Here is a 21,516-nt window from a genome sequence, read left to right as displayed (position 1 = left end):
ATATACGTCAACATTTCCATGTGGGCGTATAAAAATGACCAAAATTGGCATATACGAGGTTTCAAGCGGTCACCCACGATATTCCAAAATGATGAATTATGTATTTCTTTGGGATGAAGATTGATTTTAAGTATGGTGAGGAATGCCCAGGCAAACTATATTTTTTGTACATCCAAATGTATTCAGAATATATAAACAATGACAATGACAGTCAAATAAACTGTTTTTTATGTGGTTGAAACTATAGTAGTCATATTCTGTATTGAGTCTATTACAACTTCCTCCATCTTCAAAATGTCCAGCTGTTACAAACTGCCCCTTATACCTTGACAACATGCACCACTTTTCTTGTATTGTAACATAATCAAAGCCCTAAATATGAAGACTGTAAAATCAATCAAATCACTGTATTTACAACCTTCCATGATAATAGCTTGTGAAGATGCATTTCAACTATCTCAAAACACATCTCTTATTTTGAATATTCCAGAATGAGACGCTGCATATGAACACAAAGGAAACCAACAAGACATTGATCATAAAATAGTTTATTTAACTTTGTCATGCTAATAAAATAACAAAATAAGATCTAAGACATTGACACAATAAAGGTCTTATATTTTATAATGATTAATAATAATATTGTTCTCCAAGTACCAAAAGCCATAAAATGTTATAATAGACTAACAAAACACATATAATAGAGGATAATGAATGTTTTTTGGCTGTGCTTTGAAGAAATGACAGACAACTCAAAAAAAAAGGAGTAGTATGTCCACAAAATTTCATTTCAGACTGAATTCAACTTGTAGTATACAGGTTAAGGAAGGGTTCCCTTATTTTCATTTATTGAAATACTTATATGAATAGAAAGTAGGTGTTCTAAACTTCTAATGACTTGTAAAAAATACCAGTTTTTCCATGATGTCCATAATTAATTCATAATTAGCTAAATTAGAAGAAAATTACCAGCAGAATTTCAATGAGTGACCGATCAAGAAAGGTCAACAAGTCTTTTTTTGTTTATCCAGACTGTACATACATGGACATTTATGATGGGTTAAACTCTTAATTACATGCAATAAGAACATAATGATATGATTAAGAATACATGATAATTAATTATAAAGACTGATTAATCGAATAGTTTGCTCAATTTGAAACAAAAAAAAAATAAGGATACCCATCTTTAATATATCTATTTCTATAGCAAATCACCTAAATAAAAAACAAAACTTAACAATTTTTAACTTTTTGTCATTAACATTTTTCATGAGAATGTTATATTTTCTGTCAATTCTAGGATTATTGAGATTACATTATTCAGATAGTTCATCTAGAGCCTGACACTAACTTATTCCATTTGCTAACAAATTTATATAAAATGCATCGGAACTAAACTCAGTGTTACCAATTGCTAATCTTGTATTTCAATCATTATTGAATCTTGCAGAAAATCTACTTCATGAAGTGATATGAACAACACAAAATTTAGAAGATACAGAGCCAATTAGCATTAAATTCAAAAATGGTAATAAAAAAAATAATACCGGTTATTTAATTTTGATTAGTTTCAGTACTGAGTTTTTCATTTTAAAGACAGAAATATAATGTAGTAATTATTATGCTATTAAGATATAATAATTTTTAAACATGGTATGTAGAAGAAGATACTGTACCACCATGACCTGTCCAATTATTATGGACAAATTCACCAGGTTTAGATAATAATTCATATGTGTGAGCGCCAAAATAATCACGCTGAGCCTGAAATCAATAGAATAAACATAGAATAGATAAAGGCACACTATATTGTTACAGCAGCTGTTAACAGTAAAATTTGAACCGTATATATGTATATTGTATTCATTTCTATATTGTGAATCAGACATCAATATTCAATATTCATATTCTAACTCATCATCCTGATACATTTTGGTATAACATGTTTCTTAAAGGGACAGTATGCAAAATTTTCAATATTAAAAACAGAGTAAAAAAAAAGCTTGAAAAGCATTTTACTACAATGTATCTACTTGATCAAACTGAGTAAGCAAGCCGTTTAAACTAGCTTAGGTGTTTGATCCTTAATTTGATAATTTCAGTTGAAACCTTCAGAATGAATAGGTGACATATTTTTCTACAATTTGGCATTTTTGTGGACAATAACTTCAAAACTTTTGGAATAGTTTAAGCATTGAAAATTAATTGCAAGATACTTTGTGTTAAAACTTTCAAATAAGGTAAGGGGCATATTTCTCTAGATTTTGGTGAAAAGTTTTCACTTACATTATAAATAGCTTTGCAAAGCAAAGTGACATACGCCCACCACCAGCTACATCAGTACAAATCATTGTTCGTTGTCCATTCACATTTGGATCGTGTTTAGTTTATAGAGAATTTTAAGCAAACTTTATTATATCGCATCATGGCTAGTTTTTATCAATGGACTGACGGACTGACGGCAATGCTTCTATACTGCGTGTGAGCATACAGAGTGAAATTGTAGCCTGTAGAGTTTGCACAAGTTGTACTTATAGCTAACAGAGTGAATTTGCTAAGTTCACTTGCAAAAATTTTCATAATGTCATTGACCCACAAAAAATAAATCAAAAGGAATCCATAAAGAATTGTAGCCAGTAGAGTGAGAACCAGCCATGTCTGAACGGACAACAATATGCTTCCATACTATATGTGGGCATATAAAAATCAAAAGAATCTATAAAGAATTGTTGCTTGAAAAATGAGAAAATGTTGCACAAATAGCTAATAGAGTGAATTCACTAAGTTGGTAAAAAATATCAGATCATCAAGAAAATCGATAGGTATCATCTTCATAATGACATTGACCCACAAATAAAAATCAAAAGAATCCGTAACGAATTGTAGCCTGAAGAGTGAGCACGAGCCAAATGTGAACTGATGAACCGACAGGGTGATTATAATATACGCCCAAACTATGTAAGTGTTTTAAAAATCAGACTGCCTGTTCAAATTTTAGATTTTTTTTTGATCTTATAGCCAGATTGAAAGTTTATGAAAATCAGATTTAAAACTGACAACGAATTGTAGCCTGAAGAGTGAGCACGAGCCAAATGTGAACGGATGAACCGACAGGGTGATTATAATATACCCCCAAACTATGTAAGTGTTTTAAAGATAGCTTGCCAGGCAAGGTAACATACGCCCACTGGCAGCTGTCAGAAATGATTAAACAGTCTTGAGTGACTACAGGGTTGCACAATATAGCTAATAGAGTGAAACGTCAAGTCAGACACGATATTTCGGTGAAATATTATCCGATCATCGCGAAAATCGATAGGGATCATCTTCATAATGACATTGACATACAAAATAAAAATCAAAAGAATCTGTAAACAATTGTAACCTGTAGAGTGACCACGAGTTGCACAATATAGCTAATAGAGTAATATGTCAGGTCAGACACGATATTTCGGTGAAAAATTATCCGATCATCATGAAAATCAATAGGGATCATCTTCATAATGACATTGACATACAAAATAAAAATCAAAAGAATCCATAAAGCACGAGCCAAATGTGAACGGACGGACCGACGGGGTGATTACAATATACGCCCATCTTACGTGTGGGCGTATAAAAATCAGACTGCCTGTTCAAATTTTAGATAAATTTTTAATCTTATAGCCAGATTGAAAGTTTATGAAAATCAGATTTAAAACTGACAACCAAGAAGGGGTGACGACAATATAATATGTTACAATCAAACTGTCTGATGAAAACCAGAAATAACATAAATATAGAAAGAAATTTTACCTGAATAAGATTAGCTGGAAGTCGTTCACTGCGATAACCATCAAAGAATGCCAGAGCAGTACTAAATGCTGGAGTTGGAATACCTAATGTTACTGCAGTGGCAACAACCTTTCTCCAGGATTCCTGAAATGATCAATTAGCTGCTTTGTGATTTTCAATATACAATATAACAACTGAGATGTGATATTATATAGTAACACAACAATCATAACATGTTCCAAAACAATTAGTGCTAGCACAATATATCATAGAATTGATGGTTAAATAATGTAAATAATCAACGTAGTTTTGAATTTATAATTTCAATTATCGATTACAAAATGGATACCCATAATTATTATAGGTTCATATCTAAATCACCTTGAAGTGTGTCTCAAATCCGATCCACAAAATATGGTTTGTCATAATATAAGACATGATATGTGTTGTATCGTATATAGATTAGATACATCAAAGTTTGAAGATATATTGTTACATTTTATCTATGATTGCCTTATATCATGACCCTGAATTAAATTCACTCTTATTGACCCAACATCTGTTACAATAAAAAAATAATATATTTATTTCGTACAAAATATAGTTCACAAATATAAATATACATAACAATATTTCATATGAAAGCATGTTCTATAAATGTAAATAAAATCTATTACCTGACATTTTTGAACTTCGTTCATAAAGAATTGATCTAACAGTAAGTTGCTGAGCTCTGGATTTTTATCATAGGCTTGTTTAATATTACCCAAGAAAACACTGTAATAAAACATTTAGAATGCTATTGGACTATAATCATGATATATGCCATTACACACTCATATATATATCATAACAAATACAGTAGTTTAAATGTTCCACAATAAAGTTTAAATGAAATGAACGGATTTTTAAGTCCTCCTTTTCTGCAACATGTGGGCTAATGAAGATGGGCAACATCATGCAGGGTGCAATGAGTGAAATTTTTCCAGGACAACAGCATTAGCATGCTCTTTTTCGATTTCATAGTTCAAGGTGTAATTATTAACAATAATCCATGCAAAAGAAACATTTTCACAATGGGCTGCAGCAAATATGTTGAGTCTCATAGTGCATTATGTATCCCAATATAATAATAAATATGTGAGAAAGTGAAAATCACCTTCTAATAATACATCCACCTCTCCACATTAAAGCTATACTTCCAAAATTTAATTCCCATTTAAACTCTTTAGCTGCTTCTCTCATTAACATAAAACCTTGTGCATATGATACTATTTTTGATGCATATAAGGCCTGCAAGTAAAAGTGTTTATATTTGTTTTACCATTAGATAGTTTTAAATTAAAGATTTCCCGTACACAAAATGCTATCATCAGAGCTAGTTTGTACCTTCACACAATAAACTTGGTATGTTTAGCATTGTACATGTATTAAAACATTAATGCTAAAAGGGGTATTCCATTTTTTATGTAGGTCAAAATTTGTGAAAACTTTACACCAAAATTTAGAGAAATGTATCCCATAACATATCTGAAAATTTAATTAATAAAAGCCAGCCGTTAATTTGTTAATGCTAAAATTATTTAAAAGTTTACGCAAAGCTTTCAATTTGTTATGCTTTTTGGAAGCTGTTAGAAAAAACCATACGGATTTAAGTAAAATAAACGCCTAATTGTAGAGAAATATGTCTCCTACAAATTCTAAAGGCTTAAACTAATAATATCGAGCCATTATGAAGTCAAACAGCAAAAGTAAGTCAAACTGCTTAATTAACAATTAGTACTCTCCGTTTTTAATTCACAATTTTAAAACAAATTCAGTTTGATCAAGTAGATACATAGATATAAATAGAATACTAGAAATATTTTCAAGTATAATTTATGGCGTTTTTCATAATGAGAATGTTTTATAAAAAAAGCGGAATGCCCCTTTAAGTTGCAAGAAAAAGAAACAATCAGTTCTATATAAGATATTTACAATTGCCACAAAAAAATAAGTATAAAATACAAAAAAGATAGCTTGTCAGGCAAGGTAACATACACCCACTGGCAGCTGTCAGAAATAATAAAACAGTCTTTAGTGACTAAAGTACGACTTTTCTCATATTGAAGAAATTTTATTAGTTTGAATTCAATTATATATATATATATGTCAGTTATTTATGCGTAATTCCACAACATTTTTTTAAATCAATATCAATAACCCAAATACATCAAATTATCTCATCAATATACATGATCACACCATGTTTCATTAAAATCAATTGAAAACCGTAGTCTCTAATGTGTTCACAAAGTCAAGAGCAGTAACTCAAAGATCGTTCATCGAAATATCATCAAATTCGAACTTGTCCAAGATCTCATCAATATAAATGATCAAATCAAATTCCATTCAAATCAGTTGAAAACTGTAGTCTGTATTGTGTTCACAAACAAATTTTGTCGCTCATCGAAAGATCGTCAAATTGGAACTTGACCAAGATCTCATCAATATAAATGATCACAGCAAATTGCATTGAAATGAAATGAAATGAATGGAGTTTTACATCCTACTTTTCTGCACCATGTGGGCTAATGAAGACGGACCAAATTCATTAAAATCAGTTAAAGACAGCTTGCAAGGCAAGGTAACATACGCCCACTGGCAGCTGTCAGAAATGATAAAACAGTCTTTAGTGACTAAAGTACAAATTTTTTCATATTGAAGAAATTTTATTAGTTTGAGTTCAATTATATATATATATATGTCAGTTATTTATGCTGAGATATTCCACAAAATTTTTTAAAATCAATATCAATAACTCAAATTTATCAAATAATTAAATCACACAGCTCTTATTGCAAAAACATTTTGACGCGTTTTGACGAAGTCAAGGGAAATAACTCAAAAACCGTTCATAGAAAAATCATCAAGTTCGAACTTGTCCACGATCTCATAAATATAAATGATCACACCAAATTTCATTAAAATCAGTTCAAAACTGTAGTCTCTATTGTGTTCACAAACAAATTTAGTCAAGGGCAATAACTCAAAAACTGTTCATCAAAAATACATCAAGTTAGAACTTATCAATTCCAATGATCACACCAAGTTTCATCAAAATCGGTTCAAAACTGTAGCTTCTAATGTACTCACAAAAAAATTTTGAAGCGTTTTTACAAAGTCAAGGGCAATAACTCAAGATAGCTTGCCAGGCAAGGTCATAACTGGCCACTTTGGTCAATCACTGGCAGCTGTCAGAAATGATAAAACAGTCTTTAGTGACTAAAGTATGAATTTTCCCATAATAAAGAAATTTTAATAGTTTGAATTCAATGATATATATATATCAGTTATGCCAGTTATTTATGCTGAGAAATTCCATCAAATTTTAAAAAATCAATATCAATAACCCAAATACAACAAATTATTGCATCAATTAAAATCAATTGAAAACTGTAGTCTCTAATGTGTTCACAATCAAATTTTGACGCGTTTTTCTTAAGTCAAGGGTAATAACTCAAAGGCCGTTCATTGAAATATCAAATTCGAACTTATACAAGAAATGTTGAAGGACTGACAGACCAACGGACAGTGTGAGAATACAGAGTTTAATAACAGTGGTTAATATTCATAAGGTGCTCTTATTCAAACTTGATCTTCATTTAGTAAATAGTAAGAATGCAAGCACTTCTTTAGTTTTCCACTGATTTTACTTAAAAGTTGTATTTGCACACATTAACTTCAAGTGCACTGGGCACTATCTATAATCTTTCATTCCATATTGACAAAAATAGATCACTAAAATTTAACAAACTTGTTTTGATCTATTGTGATTTTTCATGGATATTCGTCAAATCCTGACAATGGTAAAATCAAACAGACAAAATACATTTCATGTTGAATTAAACTTCTCCTTTCAAATATGTCCAGAAAATACAGCAAATAATCTGCTCTGTTCATTATTACACAAATCTCTATACAACAAACCTTTCTGATGTCTTCAATAAAGCTTTGTTTATCACCCTTATATTTGGTTTCTTTTGGTCCACTAATATGTTTTGATGCCTGAATTCTTTCTTCTTTTAATGATGATAAACATCTAGCAAATACAGCTTCTCCTGTCAAAAAAATATTTTTAAAAAATCACTTTTCTTCTAAAAGGAATATATCTTTACTATGTGAAGCATTTAGATGTAGGTATGTGAATTGAGAGTCTTTCTGTTATATAAATTGAACAGTAGATATAATGAAGAGTTGGAAGCAATAGAAAGATATTTTTTTTAAAGATACAAGCTTAAAGGGACAGTTGCACCAATCATATTTATAATTTAGCAATAGCCATTTAGTAATAGTATTCACAGCTCACTGTCGAAATTTGAGCCTTTAAATCCATGTGTGTCCAGACATTTATAGAAATTGTGAGTAAAGTTTGTGATATTTTTAAAGTAATTATGCGATTTTCAAACATTTCTAGTATTCTGAAGACTATTTGCATATATTCAACACCCACATCAACCCATTAAAATGGCGCACCAGTTCTATTAAGCTAAATACAAAATATGATATTGATTAAAGGCACCATCACACCATATTGAACACCAATTGCGTATGATTACAAATAATGAAAGTGGTCATGAGTTTTGCACACAAATCAACTCAGTCACATGAGAGTTGCTTATGACCACTATAATGCCATGTTAATTATTTGTGTTAATCCGATGATGTGAACACAATAACTTTCTACAAACCTATTAATGTTACAGGAACCCCAAATTCTAGTGAAGATATAGCAGTCCATTTTCCAGTGCCTTTCTAAAATAGAAATTTAAAGGTAAATTCTATGAAATATGTTACTCAATATTGCAAATTAAATATTGCACATTATATAATCAAAAGAAGTCTAATGTTTTCTGTCTGTGAATGCAATAAGATAACCTTTCATAATAACTATATTTTATTTCCATTTTGCCAATTGCCAAAAATCCAAATTTATTAAAAATATAGCTTGCCAGGCAAGGTAACATACGCTCACTGATAGCTTTGATTGTAAGTACAAGTCTTTGTTTGCTGCCAATTCAATTATAGCCTGTAGAGTGAGCACGAGTTGCACAATATAGCTAATAGATATAAATATTACACTATTTAACGATTATCCAATCATCACAAAAATCGATAGGGATCATCTTTATAATGACATTGACACACAAAATCAAGATAGCTTGCCAGGCAAGGTAATATACGCCAACTGCCAGCCTTGATTTTGAATAAAAATATTTAGCAGTACAGTAACAATCACCAGTATGAAATATTCAACCTTCAATCATACACTTCTTTTGAACTCTTTAGGGCGATACTGAATAATATTGAGTACGAGTTATTGCCCTTGTTCTTGAAAACGTGTTCAATTTTTAGCTCGTAAAAACTCTAGAAGGCAATTATCTCTTCAGTGCGGGACTGAATAATAAATCCAAGTTTTGTCAAAATCCAGCAAGAATCATGCCTTTTAGTGTTTAAGAGCTAAATTTGAAAGCATTTTCAAGAACAAAGGCAATAACTCATCCTAAATATTTTTCAATTTTTCAATAAGGTTCATTCTTGGGTGATTACGAACAATTACACAAAGTTTCGTCAAAATCGGTCAAGAATTGTGTCTGGTAGAGCGTTTACGAGCAATTGTGGACGAACGGACGGACGGACATGGATGACGGCAATATACGCCCCCCATTTCATGTGGGCGTATAAAAATCAAAAGAACTTGTAAAGAATTGTCACCTGTGGATTGAACACAAGTTGCACAATATAGCTAATAGAGTGAAACATCAAGTCAGACACGATATTTCGGTGAAAAATTATCCAAAATAACAATAAGCTTAAATTACCAAGTTTCACCAAAATTAGATAAAAATTTCAAATGACTATTGCTTGTAGAAAGCAAATTTTTGTATGCTTCTGTACAAATGTGTTTTTGGATTTAGTATGCCATGTAAGGCTGTAATTCAATAATCAAATGAGATTTATCTTCAGGTGTTTGATTTTAATTCACAGTTAATGTTTAGCGAGAAATCATATGAGTTCTATGATGTCATGAAATGGTGACAAATTTAACCAATACAGGATAAACAGAAATCAATTTCAACACAATCTTTAGATGGGCATATTGATATTTAAATGTAAACAATACAATCAAATAAAATCAAACTTCACCATACAGGTTAGGTTAATTTAATCTATAGATTTTTCCCTACTAATTAACTAAACAGTATCATCATGTGAAAATTTATGATTACAATGAACATTTACTCAAATTACTAAAAGATTTGGACAAACAACTTGTCAACCAACATTTTAATGATCAGACACGCTGATAATTTACGATCTTTTCAACAAGAAAATAATATTTTTTCATAGATTTGCTACCAGACAAAATGTCCTGCTTAATAAACTAGATTTTACCGGACATTTGCAGAAATTCTATCAGACAATGTCCGTGTATTACCAGCCTTGATTATGTTTTTCATGTTTTGATCTTGCCTTCTGAAAAAAATCTGTACATAGTCTGTTATATCTTTAGGCTTGGTCCATCAGTGGAATAAATTCTATAAATATTCTCTATCTTTGAGACAAAAATTGGCAGTAAAATTTTTTATCTACCATCTAAACTATTATTAAACCTGACCTGTCCTGCTGTATCTCTTATTTTCTCAACTAAATAGTCTCCATCTTTATCTTTAAATTGTAAAATATCTCTAGTTATTTCTATCAAAAATGATTCCAATTCACCTTTATTCCACTCATCAAAGGCCTACAAAGGAAATCAATATTGATAATCCATTCAATTAGCAAACGCCAACTTAATTAAGTAAAACAAACCTTCATGACATATATTATCAAGCCATCATCAAGATAAAATCTCTTTTCAGCTTCAGCTAAGCTGTTTACCCCGTTTGCACTGAATTTTTAGTGAGATTTCTGCCTCGAGAGGTTGTGAGGAAAATATCTATTCTGTTTGATATTTTCTGCCTCTGTCTGAAGATTTTACCAGAATTTTCATGTCTTTTTGATAGCCTACAAGAGCCAACTGATTGGAATGAAAAAACTGAATTGGAGATAAGAAACAAACTACTATGATTAATAGATGCTTTATTTTTGTTTTTTCACTTTTTTGACAGTGACAGTATTGTACAAAATATTGGTATTTCATATTTTGTGTACAATATAATGATGACCATGTTTAAAGGTCCAGGTAGGCCATTTTTTTTCACCAATCATACTTTAGTCTCAGTTTTTAAGCTAAGCCAATTAGTTATAGTGTTCAAAGTTCACCGTCAAATTGAATGTTAAAATGACAACTCGACAATTTAAAATACTCTGTGATATATAGAAAAGACAAATATAGAAATAGTGAGTAAAATTCCTAGGTTGAAGTATTTTTAAAGGAATAATGTGATTTTTGTACATTTTTACTATTTCTGAAGTCTATCTAAATATATTCAAGATCAGACATCAGACAAGAGAGATATTTTTGAATAATTGAAAGAATTTGCTTTGAACCTCTGAATATATTCTGGATATTTAAAACACATAATTATATGCAAATATTAGTATGTATATAGCTTACCTTAGTCATTTCTGGATGTGTCAGGCCTAATGCATCCTTCATTAAATGGTAGGCTTCACAACATAACTGCATGTCACCATACTCAATACCATTATGTACCATTTTAACAAAATGGCCTGCTCCTTCTTCTCCAACCTGGAAAAATATATCTTTTGTTTAGAATTAATCCTGATTAATCTTCTGAACAAATTGATTCTGACATGCTTCAAAAGGGAAATAACCAAAAATCATTAAATGACTTATTAACTTAAAACGTGAAATCTAATCAATCTACTACAGCATACCAAGAGCTTCAAAGAAAAGGCACTAATTGACATACCCACACATAGTTCATATCTTTTTTTTTAAAGAAACTGAACAATCATTAAACGAGTTTCACAACAAAAAGACACTGACTCATACTTATAGTTACATATGATTTAGTCATGGCTGATAACAAAAATTTCAGCAAGTTTCATTAAAATCTATCAAGAATTGTGCCTTATTTCATAAGACATGGACAATAACTCATATTAAATATTTCAAAAAGGGTTCAGCCATAGTCTGTCTTAATTACCATTAACATTGTCGATTGATTGTTAGACACTATCAACCAGTATCTCAGACAAGTTTTCCCATATAAGGTCATTAGTACAATGGAATAAGCTTACCGAAACTAAATCAAAACCAAAATCATTAGAGTGACTCCAATCCATTGGTGATGATGTACAATTTCACCAAGATCTATCAACATTGTTTTGAACTGTGTTTTTAGAATGTTTTCAAAATATTTCATGTTTGCTGTTTGTAGAATATTTCTACATGAATGAATGGCGTAGAATGAGCAAGAAAATCTAATTTAGTTATTACCCAATCACAACATGGCTCTTTGCCAACTTTAGCTGAAATGGACTGAAATATTTCTTTTATAGCTGGCCTGAAAAAAATAAAAGGATTTGAAATGTTATGACGGACACACTCTTAGTGAGTTTTCCGATTGGTGTCTTCATTGCTGGCAACAAATGGCTGTTAGCTATACGGCAACATTACTGTAGTTATGTATAATCGTCTTTGAGGAAATTTGAATCAGAAGCCAATCTGAAACCTGGTTTGTCAACTCAACAAGAGAGGTCCACATCCATGGAACTTATAATAATATCTGATAGGTTCACGACGACAAACTTTGACAAAGATCATCCATTGACAGATAGATTTTGGAAGTAAATGAGTCTTGTGTGTTAACAAGTTAGTATATCAAAATTTAAGTACATACCAAGCTTGTGGATTCCCACCAGGCATAAGTGAAGGTCCATATCTGGCTCCATCTTCCCCTCCACTAACACCACTTCCAATAAACAATAAACCTTTACCAGATAGAGCATTACATCTTCTCTAGAAATATATAATATAATTACCAATTATTGTTCTGATATTACCTTCATCTTACAGAATAATCTGATGGTGTTGTGTATTGACAATTTTCTTGAAATAAGGTAAAACTGCTGTATTAGATTAGTACTTAAGTAGTTGATATCATGATTTATTCTTTGAAAGCATAAACACAAAAAATATACCAATAATAGATAATAAGAACATTAAAAATGGGATTCCTTATTTTTTTTAGTGTCAAATTAAGCAAATCATTTGATCAATTGATATTTCTAATAAATTATCATGTAATCTTAATCATCATTATGTTCTTCTTGTATATAATTGAGAGTTGTAACCAATCATAAATGTATGAACAGACTTTTTGACCATTCTTGATCGGTCACTCATCGGAATTCTACTGGTAATTCTCCTCTAATTTAGCTAATATGAATTAATTATGGACATGTGAGACAAACTGGTATTTTTCCAAGTCATTAAAACACCTAAACTTTCTATTCATATAAGTTTTAGCATTTTCATTTTCAAGGCAACCCATATTTAAATGAAAATAAGGGAACCCATATTTAAATGAAAATAAGGGAACCCATCTTTGGTAGTCAAATTGTTTTTGTATAGTTGTGCAAATTTCAGATAAAATTTTAACTGAGTCATTGCATGTGCATTGTAATATCTGTTAGGTTTAAAAATATCTTCTATATTAAATAATGTACCTTTGACTTGTTGTTACTGAGTTAAAAGTCGTTGAAGAGAAAGGCAAAGCCTAGGGATTGCCTTTTGCAGGCTTAGTTTTTAAGCTAACAAAACAGGTAAGGTAAAGTAATATTTATATTCAAGATTTTTCAAGTTATAATGTCAGCCTTTTGTCTTCCTCACGCTTTCTAAACTTGGTAATCCTTGATTAAATATGCCAAAAATCCTAGCCAAAATGTATCAAGTTTTTCTAGGCTTAAATCAAAACTCATTATAAATTGGAAAGACAATTGTCTTTTTTATTCCATGGGGTTTAGACTCAAGCTATAATAAACCATTTAAACATTAAAATCAGCCATGACTTGTCATATCATTGGTATTTATGAAATAAAAATGTTCATTATAGAGAAAAGGCAATAATTCACTTGCAAGTTTTTTTTATTTTTTGACTTTCATTAGTGTACGTCATAAGGCAGTAATAAACAATTTCACAATATTTCCTCATATTGTCTGTCAAACTTGTGTCCTTTGTCTGGTGTACAAGAACAAGGGCAATAATTTTAGACATTTCTGTTTTTCATTTTTGACAGGATCCATCCTCTGCTAATTAAAGCCTGCCGCAGACGAGAGGAACTAGCTGAGCTGCCTGTCTTGAGAGACTGTCAGCTGACCAACATTCTCACTACTTATTTCACTGCAGACAAGAGCTCTCGTTTGAGCTATTGTCTAACTACAAAATCATCGACCGATTCCGTACGTGAAGATAACTACCAAAGAACGATCGGACAACATAGGTGTCACATCACAGATCAGAATGACCTTATTTTCCTGTTTTGGAATTCTGCAGAAAAACAACATAAAAATCATCTGAAATCTCATCAAAAAACACACCAAACTTCGTCTAAATTGGATCAAAGCTTTAGTCTTTATTACTTTTCATATTTAGATTGAAAATTGGAATGGTATCAATCATAAATGTGTACAGGTCAAGAAAAAAAAATCTGGAGATTTGGTGAAAAGTCAGGAGATTTTTCCAAAGCACGTAAATTCATGATTTTGAAATTCCAAATTGATTATTTTTTTTTCAAATAAAGCCTTAAGCCTTGTAAATTATATAAATTGATCATAGGCCTACATGACACAGTTACCTTAATTAAAATTAACAAATCTATGTATAGGGATAGGCCTACTCAGGCAAAATAATTCTAGAAATAGTGACTGATATTTCAAGTTTTTGTCATTCTTCAGTAATGATTGAATCAAAAATAATGTCAAGGTGAAATGGTGTGAAATGAAAACAAGCAAGCAAGCATGATCCCAGCCCTCTAATTTAAATGGTACCGGTAGGCCTACATCAAACATGTAATACAGTCAAGTAACCTAATTTCGTACTAACCTATTTTTCGTGCATTTCCAGAAATGATTAATAATTTACATGTGCGACCTCGCGTGACCTCCGCATTTGATTGTTTCAATAAACATGTGTTATCTCTAAAATATCAGCTAGTAGAATGAATCCAGTTGTATCAAGCAAGGTAAAATGTATTAATGTATTGACAAATACAAAATGGCGGATTTCACTTATTACCAAACGTCACCATTTTTATCGGCCGAATTTCCTTATAATCCCAAGCGGTAGTCTGCTAGAATGTAGTCCAACGAATGAAGTCACATGATCAACTAGCGGATTCCATGTCAGCAGAAAATTTCTATGGAACACAAAATGGGCCATACTCTTATGTTGTTTCAGTGACTTTTAGCAATAAATCACGCTACGTATCATATTTTGTCAGTCACTATTTTTTTTTAAACCGTGGTTCTTTGAAGGAATTGTCATTAGTTATAATGAATTGATATTAAAGATAAATACTAAGAGAAGTTAATTATACCACCCGGTATCCATACAACGTGTTTTTCTAGACTTATCTATAGATCAACCATTGTACACGAAAATAGGTGACGCATTCTGCCGCCATTGCCAAGTTGGTTACTCATGAAATAGGCTGAACAATTATTCGCCACCCTCATTTTTATTTGCCAACCTTTTTTAAAACTTTAATTTCTCTGAAGACTGACATTATTAGCTGTGAAGGCTATAGCGTTACATGCACTATAATGTTTTTTTATGTTCATTAGAAACGCTTATTTACAATTCCTTTCCGAAAAATGTACGAAACAAGTATTGGCGGTGGTAAACAAGATGTGAGGGTGGTGAACAAGAGCTGGAAGTGGTAAACAAGAGCTTAAGGCAGTGAACAAGATTTTTGGGTAGTAAACAGGAGCTGGGTTAAGGAATAACAACTAGGGTGGTAAACAAGAGCCGAGGGTGGTTAACAAGCGCCGAGAGTGGTTAACAACAACAAGAGCTTTGGCGGGTGAACAAGAGCTTAAGGTGGTTAACAAAAGTTGAGGTTCGCAAACAAGAATTGTGAGTGGTAAACAAGTATTGGGGTGGTAAAAAAGAGTTGAGGGTGGTGAACAAGAGCTGGAAGTGGTAAACAAGATCTGCGGGTGGTAAACAGGAACGGAGTGTGTACTTGAGTTTGAGTATTCTAAACTTAAAATAACGGAATAAGATGTGATCAAGATCTATTTTGGGTGTTTCTGAAGAAGGCAGTAAGACGAAACGTCAAATGACAGGACAATAATATAGTTTTAATTGGTTTCCCCTTTTTGGGAATTTGTGATATAATTTGGAATCTTATTATTGATGACAATAACAGAATAGAATCATTTAACCAGAAGATAAAGCAATCTGTCTCAAGTCTTTACCCAAGTTTGGATAAAGTTATTATGTCATTAATAAAATTCGAAGAACAACACTATTCTTTAGTGGATAAAACACTTTTCGATGACATCATGAAACCGAGATTGGTGAAGGATGAAGATGAGCCTACATTATCCATTGCTTAACGCCACCTATCCCAACCTGTAATGAAATTGGTTGAAAATGATTGTAGCTGTAGTTTTTTCAAACAACAGCAAGAAACATGGGAAACCGGTTCAAGGCCGTCAAAATATCTGATCTTCTAAATCGTTGGGTAACGGTTCCCACCGGTCTCAATCTTACAATCAAACAAAAACCGATGGTGATCCTAATAATACTAACGATACAGAAACCCAAGAATTACCAGAGTCTTCAGGAGTCACCGAATTCTCAGTTAATCCCATAAGTGACGAGAAGGAAAGTAACCAAAACCAATACCAATACCAATAATTCTAACGAAGCCGATAACAAAGTGCCACTGGAGATTTCGACTGACCCTATATTCACAATCGTCATTCTACCGTACTACCAGAAATTCTTTAAAACTTACCTCTGCTGAGAAGTATAATAAATGTAACCTTTTGGGGCAGTCATTCGGCCAGACATTATCAATATTAAGCCAAGAAAAATTTGATATCAAATATAATGTGCTTGAAGGAATATATACTTCTTGGACTATCGATTTATCTTCTTTAAAAGAGATACCGAGTGTTTCAATTTCTAGAAGAAAGGTGAGAGGTCGACCAAAAGATTCTCGTTCAAAGATGTCTAAGAAGGAAAGTACGAAAAAGGATCGTTCAGAAAGAGATGAAGAAACGAATCTATTCATTTGATTGCCATGGACATTAAAGCATTGGATCAACCATTATCGGAAACTACGATGAATCACTTTATCGATCTCCTAAGAAAAAGGTATCCAACAGTTGCTGGCCAGGAACATAGACCAAGCTGATAATTTCCAGTTTAAGAGACATTCAGGGACGTTCATTCAAATTATTTCCTACCAGGTGATCTGTATGTGACTGTACATGGAGATGGTGAAAATCACAAATGTGACTTGTATACAACGTTTACCCTTCAGGTTCAAAAAAATCCAGAAATCGTTGAAGAAACAGATAAAATAGACTCTGAGTCTTGGACATTGCTTATGAATGTTGAAACATTAATGAATCATGAAAGTTCTGATTCAAAATGTGACATTTCAATTTTACAAGCTAATAGTTGCGAGAAAATAAATTCTGGAGTTATAGCAATTGCAGTAGCAAATGAATTATGCCGAAGCCTCAAATGTACACGAAACTTCAAAGTCAAGGCCAGTCATTTACATCTTGAACAGTGCTTGATAAAGAATCAAATATCACAGTTCCCAAGATCCATACAGATAAGCAGTCCAGAACAAGTAAATCTGTCACTCAAGGTCTATTGTTATTGCAGACTGCCATCGCTAACCAGAGACATAGACTCAATAGATCCTGAAACCATGATTCAATGTGACAACTGCACTGAATGGTTTCATGAAAAATGCATTAACTATGACCAAGAGGATAAATTCGTTTGCGCATCGTGCGAGAATGTTATATTGGATAAGTCGGAAGATCATGAAAATGATTTGTTCAAAATTTTCATAAAAGAGACGTAAATCTTCGATTAGAGACGGAATGAAATTTTCAAGGGTCAAACACATACTGACATAAGATTTACTGAAATATCGTGAAGTCGATCGCAACACTATAAAAAGAAATGAATCGGCTTTAAGTGACCTAATGGCATCAATAAATTATGAGGGAATCCTTTTACCACTTTAATTGGCCGTCAAGAAATATTACGATAGAGAAAGGGGCGGCATTCATGCACCTCAACTTGCCATGGGTGCCATTGAAGACACACTACAACTTCGCCAGAAACGCCAAGTTCCTTATGTCCCACCAGAAATGAATGATCCGTCCCCTTTGGATTTTGGATTTATCATCAAAGAAAAATTCAAAAACTTGCCAAAATGGGGAGGCTCTGGAGTAAACGAAAAAGGAGTGAAGATGCAGTTCCAAAATACATGTACAATTGATAACATTTTGGCAATATCATGTGTCAGTGGCGAAGTATTTATGGAGAGATTGAAAGATTTGTCTCTATCATCTGTCCTGTCAAGAAACCAATCAAGTACAGTACGCAACTTGCTTGAAACTCTGAACTTACTGAATGCTGGACTTATGTTTGAGGCAAAATACAAAATATTGTGAAACACAACAAGAATTTCAGTTTCAGTGAATATGAACACATCATCCAAAGATATACTTTCCTAATGGACACGAAAGAACATTTTGAATGTAACAATTCAGTCTGTGAAGAACAATTCAAAACTGGTGCTTTCGGCAGAAGGAATGTGGCAGGTCTTAGGTCCGTTCCATCACCAGCTGACTCCCGATTTTTGAAGAGTGTGGAAGACTGGCACAAGTGTCCCATGGCGAAACCAAAAAAATGTCACAATTGCAAGAGTTTAATGGAATTCCGCCGAAATTGGAAACATGGTCCTTCTGTTTTCATTATTTACCAATTGTGCAAGTATGATTTGGGAGAATTATTTTGTGACTGCTTTCCGCAATCATACAATCATGCAAGAAAAGTTCTTCTTGGCCGGAATAACAATATACAAAGGAAGCCACTTTACAGCTAAATTATTATTGAATGATAAGTGGTTTGATTTCGATGGTTTGGGTTCTGATAACATTAACCCATCGCATTCTTTATGACAGAATGGAAATTTGGGAAGTGTAGTGTATGTATCAAGATAAACAGCTGTGTTGGTGAATGTCAACTATAATGTCGAGTATATGTAATCGATGGAACTCGGTATAATAGATGTTTTTTCCTAACAAAATAGATAATATCTGTATAATATTATATTTTTATAAGTAATCGATGAAACTCAGGATAATAGATGTTTTTTCCTATAAATTTATAATAAATTGAATCTCTCAGTGTCCCCGATACACATAAAAAATTCAGAAAACCTCTTTACAATCCCTTTATTTTTGACATATTTTTCCTTTGTCAAGGTGGAAAACCCAAATCAAAAATTTGTTTTTTTTAAGTTGAAATTTTATGAATATTGTCCTTTAATGAAATTTTTAGATTATATAATAAGACAATATAATCTATGAAGCTATAAATCCACATACAAGCTGTCTCTTTCATATCATCAAATATTTCAATCAAGTGTGAACTCAATCTGTCGCCTAATTATACAGTAACATAATTTCATAACACCAGTTTTTATAGAAGAATTTATAACAGGTCATGACTGGTCTTTGGTAATAAGTTTTAACTCCCACAGCTCTTGTATGTGGACATACATTGTCCCCTCTAACACCTTTCTTATCTTGGTCCATTTTTACAAATACACCACGAAGTCAGTCCCTAGTTACAACCTTAAATTCCTAGTTGAAAAATTGCAATTTCGACTAGTTGAAAAGAATTTGCAACTGCTATGCAAATAAATCAATGTGCTATTCAGTTATTAACTATGTAAATTTATGTATATTAAATATATTATGCAGAACATACTTCAATGTATTCATCTATAAAAACTTTTCAATAAAGGAACTTTCAAAGATATGCATTTAATTTATGATGCAAAATTTCACTAATAGCCTAATACTACATATTCCACGCATGATAAAAGCTTGATTGTTGATTCTAAATCAGTAAAGGACATGTTCTCTTTAGGACCCTTAAATTTAACTTTCCATAAAGCTAAACTAAAAAAATTTTAGTAGCGAGCACCATGTTTTATTATACAATAACTTGCATAAGGGTTTTCAACTAGTTGAAAAAAAAAACTCGATGAAGACTGGTGAATAAAATTCGACTGACGATTTTGACTAATTGTGACGACTTCAAACCTGCTTACAAATGATAACTTCCTTCAGTGTCATTTTAAAGTTAAATCATCTGTAACCAATTCAATATGTACTCTAAACTATCAAATTCTTCCTTTCTTCATAATATTGACTAATATCAGGGTACAACCACACCAAATAATAATTTCAAAACATTTCACACACACTCCAACAAGACAAAATATCTTTCAAAACTATCAAAACAAAGGAATAGATACAGGGCCCAGTCGTAGGTGCTTGATATTTTTCAAGCTTTTTTCAATACCTAGTTGACTGGATTTATTGTCTTTATTGGGGATTCTATTGTATAGTTATGACACTAGGTTAGGCCTAGGTTAGGTGAGAATGATTGACAGCTGAATATTTACCAATCCTCTTAAAATCAGCCAAAGCATGTTTTACCCACAAACAACAAAGCGTGTGTCATAAATGAAATTTAAATTTCTATAACTCATGTGTATCTGACAAAACAGTATTGAGGTGTGTGTGTGTGGGGTACTTGCAACGCAGATGAAAGATATCCAGAAAGATTGGACGTAGTACATTTTGTACACCATTTTGTGTGTTAGTGGTTTTGTGAATTCTCCAACAGGAAAATCATAATCCAATAAAGGATTATATAAATAAAGTTTTATCTTTGCTACATGATTTTGGCCAAGTTATTTTTGCTCTAGTCTCCTTGTTTATATTATGTTTTAACCTGTTAGGACGAAAATCCAATGATAAGATTTGTCTCATCAAATGAACCATAATTTAATGTCCTTATACTTATTAATTAATCTACCAAATATAATCGAACAAGTCATCTAACATATTACTTATTATTTTTTTGTAAATGTTTTAACAAAATATTATTTTGAGACAATATTCAAAGATAGCTTGCCAGGCAAAGTAATATATGCCCAGTGGCAGCTTTGATTTTAAACGAAAATATTTAACAGTACAGTAACAATTATCAGTATGAAATATGCAACCTTTAGTCATACACTTCTTTTGAACTTTTTGGGGTGTAACTGTATATTACCAAGTTTTGTCAAAATCAAAATCTGTCAAGAATTGAGTCTTCTAGAGTGTTGGATGTGTTTTTAAGAACAAGAGCAATAACTCAAACTAAATATGTTTCAACTCTTTTGATTTTCGATAGGGTTCATCCTTGGGAGATTACGAACACTCACACCAAGTTTCGTCAAAATCCATCAAGAATTGCACCTTCTAGAGTGTTTACGAGCGTTTCAAGAACAAGGGCAATAAATCATACTAAATATTATTCGATTTTTCTGATATTCAATAGGGCTTATCCTTGAGTGATTGCAAACAATCATACCAAGTTTAGTCAAAAGCAGTCAAGAATTGTGTCTTGTAGAGCTAGCTAGATGATGAACTTTGATTGTGAAAATTGTACTTTTATGTTGGCA

The 21,516-nt window shown here is 31.9% G+C and overlaps 1 protein-coding gene across 1 annotated transcript in view; it reads right to left on the bottom strand.

The window, feature by feature from the left end:
- Nucleotides 1-1,565: 1,565 nt before the first annotated feature.
- Nucleotides 1,566-21,516, bottom strand: part of LOTGIDRAFT_150160 (hypothetical protein) — a 25,371-nt gene continuing 5,420 nt past the window's right edge. The window contains exons 5-17 of the mRNA XM_009056299.1: nt 21,446-21,447; nt 19,088-19,099; nt 18,963-18,967; nt 12,630-12,748; nt 12,227-12,293; nt 11,378-11,512; nt 10,436-10,561; nt 8,508-8,571; nt 7,747-7,877; nt 4,937-5,070; nt 4,455-4,554; nt 3,799-3,921; nt 1,566-1,767 (exon numbers count right to left, since the gene is read on the bottom strand). Of these exons, the coding sequence (XP_009054547.1) occupies nt 1,648-1,767; nt 3,799-3,921; nt 4,455-4,554; nt 4,937-5,070; nt 7,747-7,877; nt 8,508-8,571; nt 10,436-10,561; nt 11,378-11,512; nt 12,227-12,293; nt 12,630-12,748; nt 18,963-18,967; nt 19,088-19,099; nt 21,446-21,447 (1,138 nt within the window). The 3' untranslated portion in view covers nt 1,566-1,647. The remainder of the gene's footprint in view (nt 1,768-3,798; nt 3,922-4,454; nt 4,555-4,936; nt 5,071-7,746; nt 7,878-8,507; nt 8,572-10,435; nt 10,562-11,377; nt 11,513-12,226; nt 12,294-12,629; nt 12,749-18,962; nt 18,968-19,087; nt 19,100-21,445; nt 21,448-21,516) is intronic.

Source organism: Lottia gigantea, assembly GCF_000327385.1.
Source record: "Lottia gigantea unplaced genomic scaffold LOTGIsca_27, whole genome shotgun sequence".
Taxonomy (NCBI): Eukaryota; Metazoa; Mollusca; class Gastropoda; family Lottiidae; genus Lottia; species Lottia gigantea.
The sequence above is the reverse complement of the archived record's forward strand: the minus strand, read 5'-3'. Positions and strand labels throughout refer to the sequence as shown.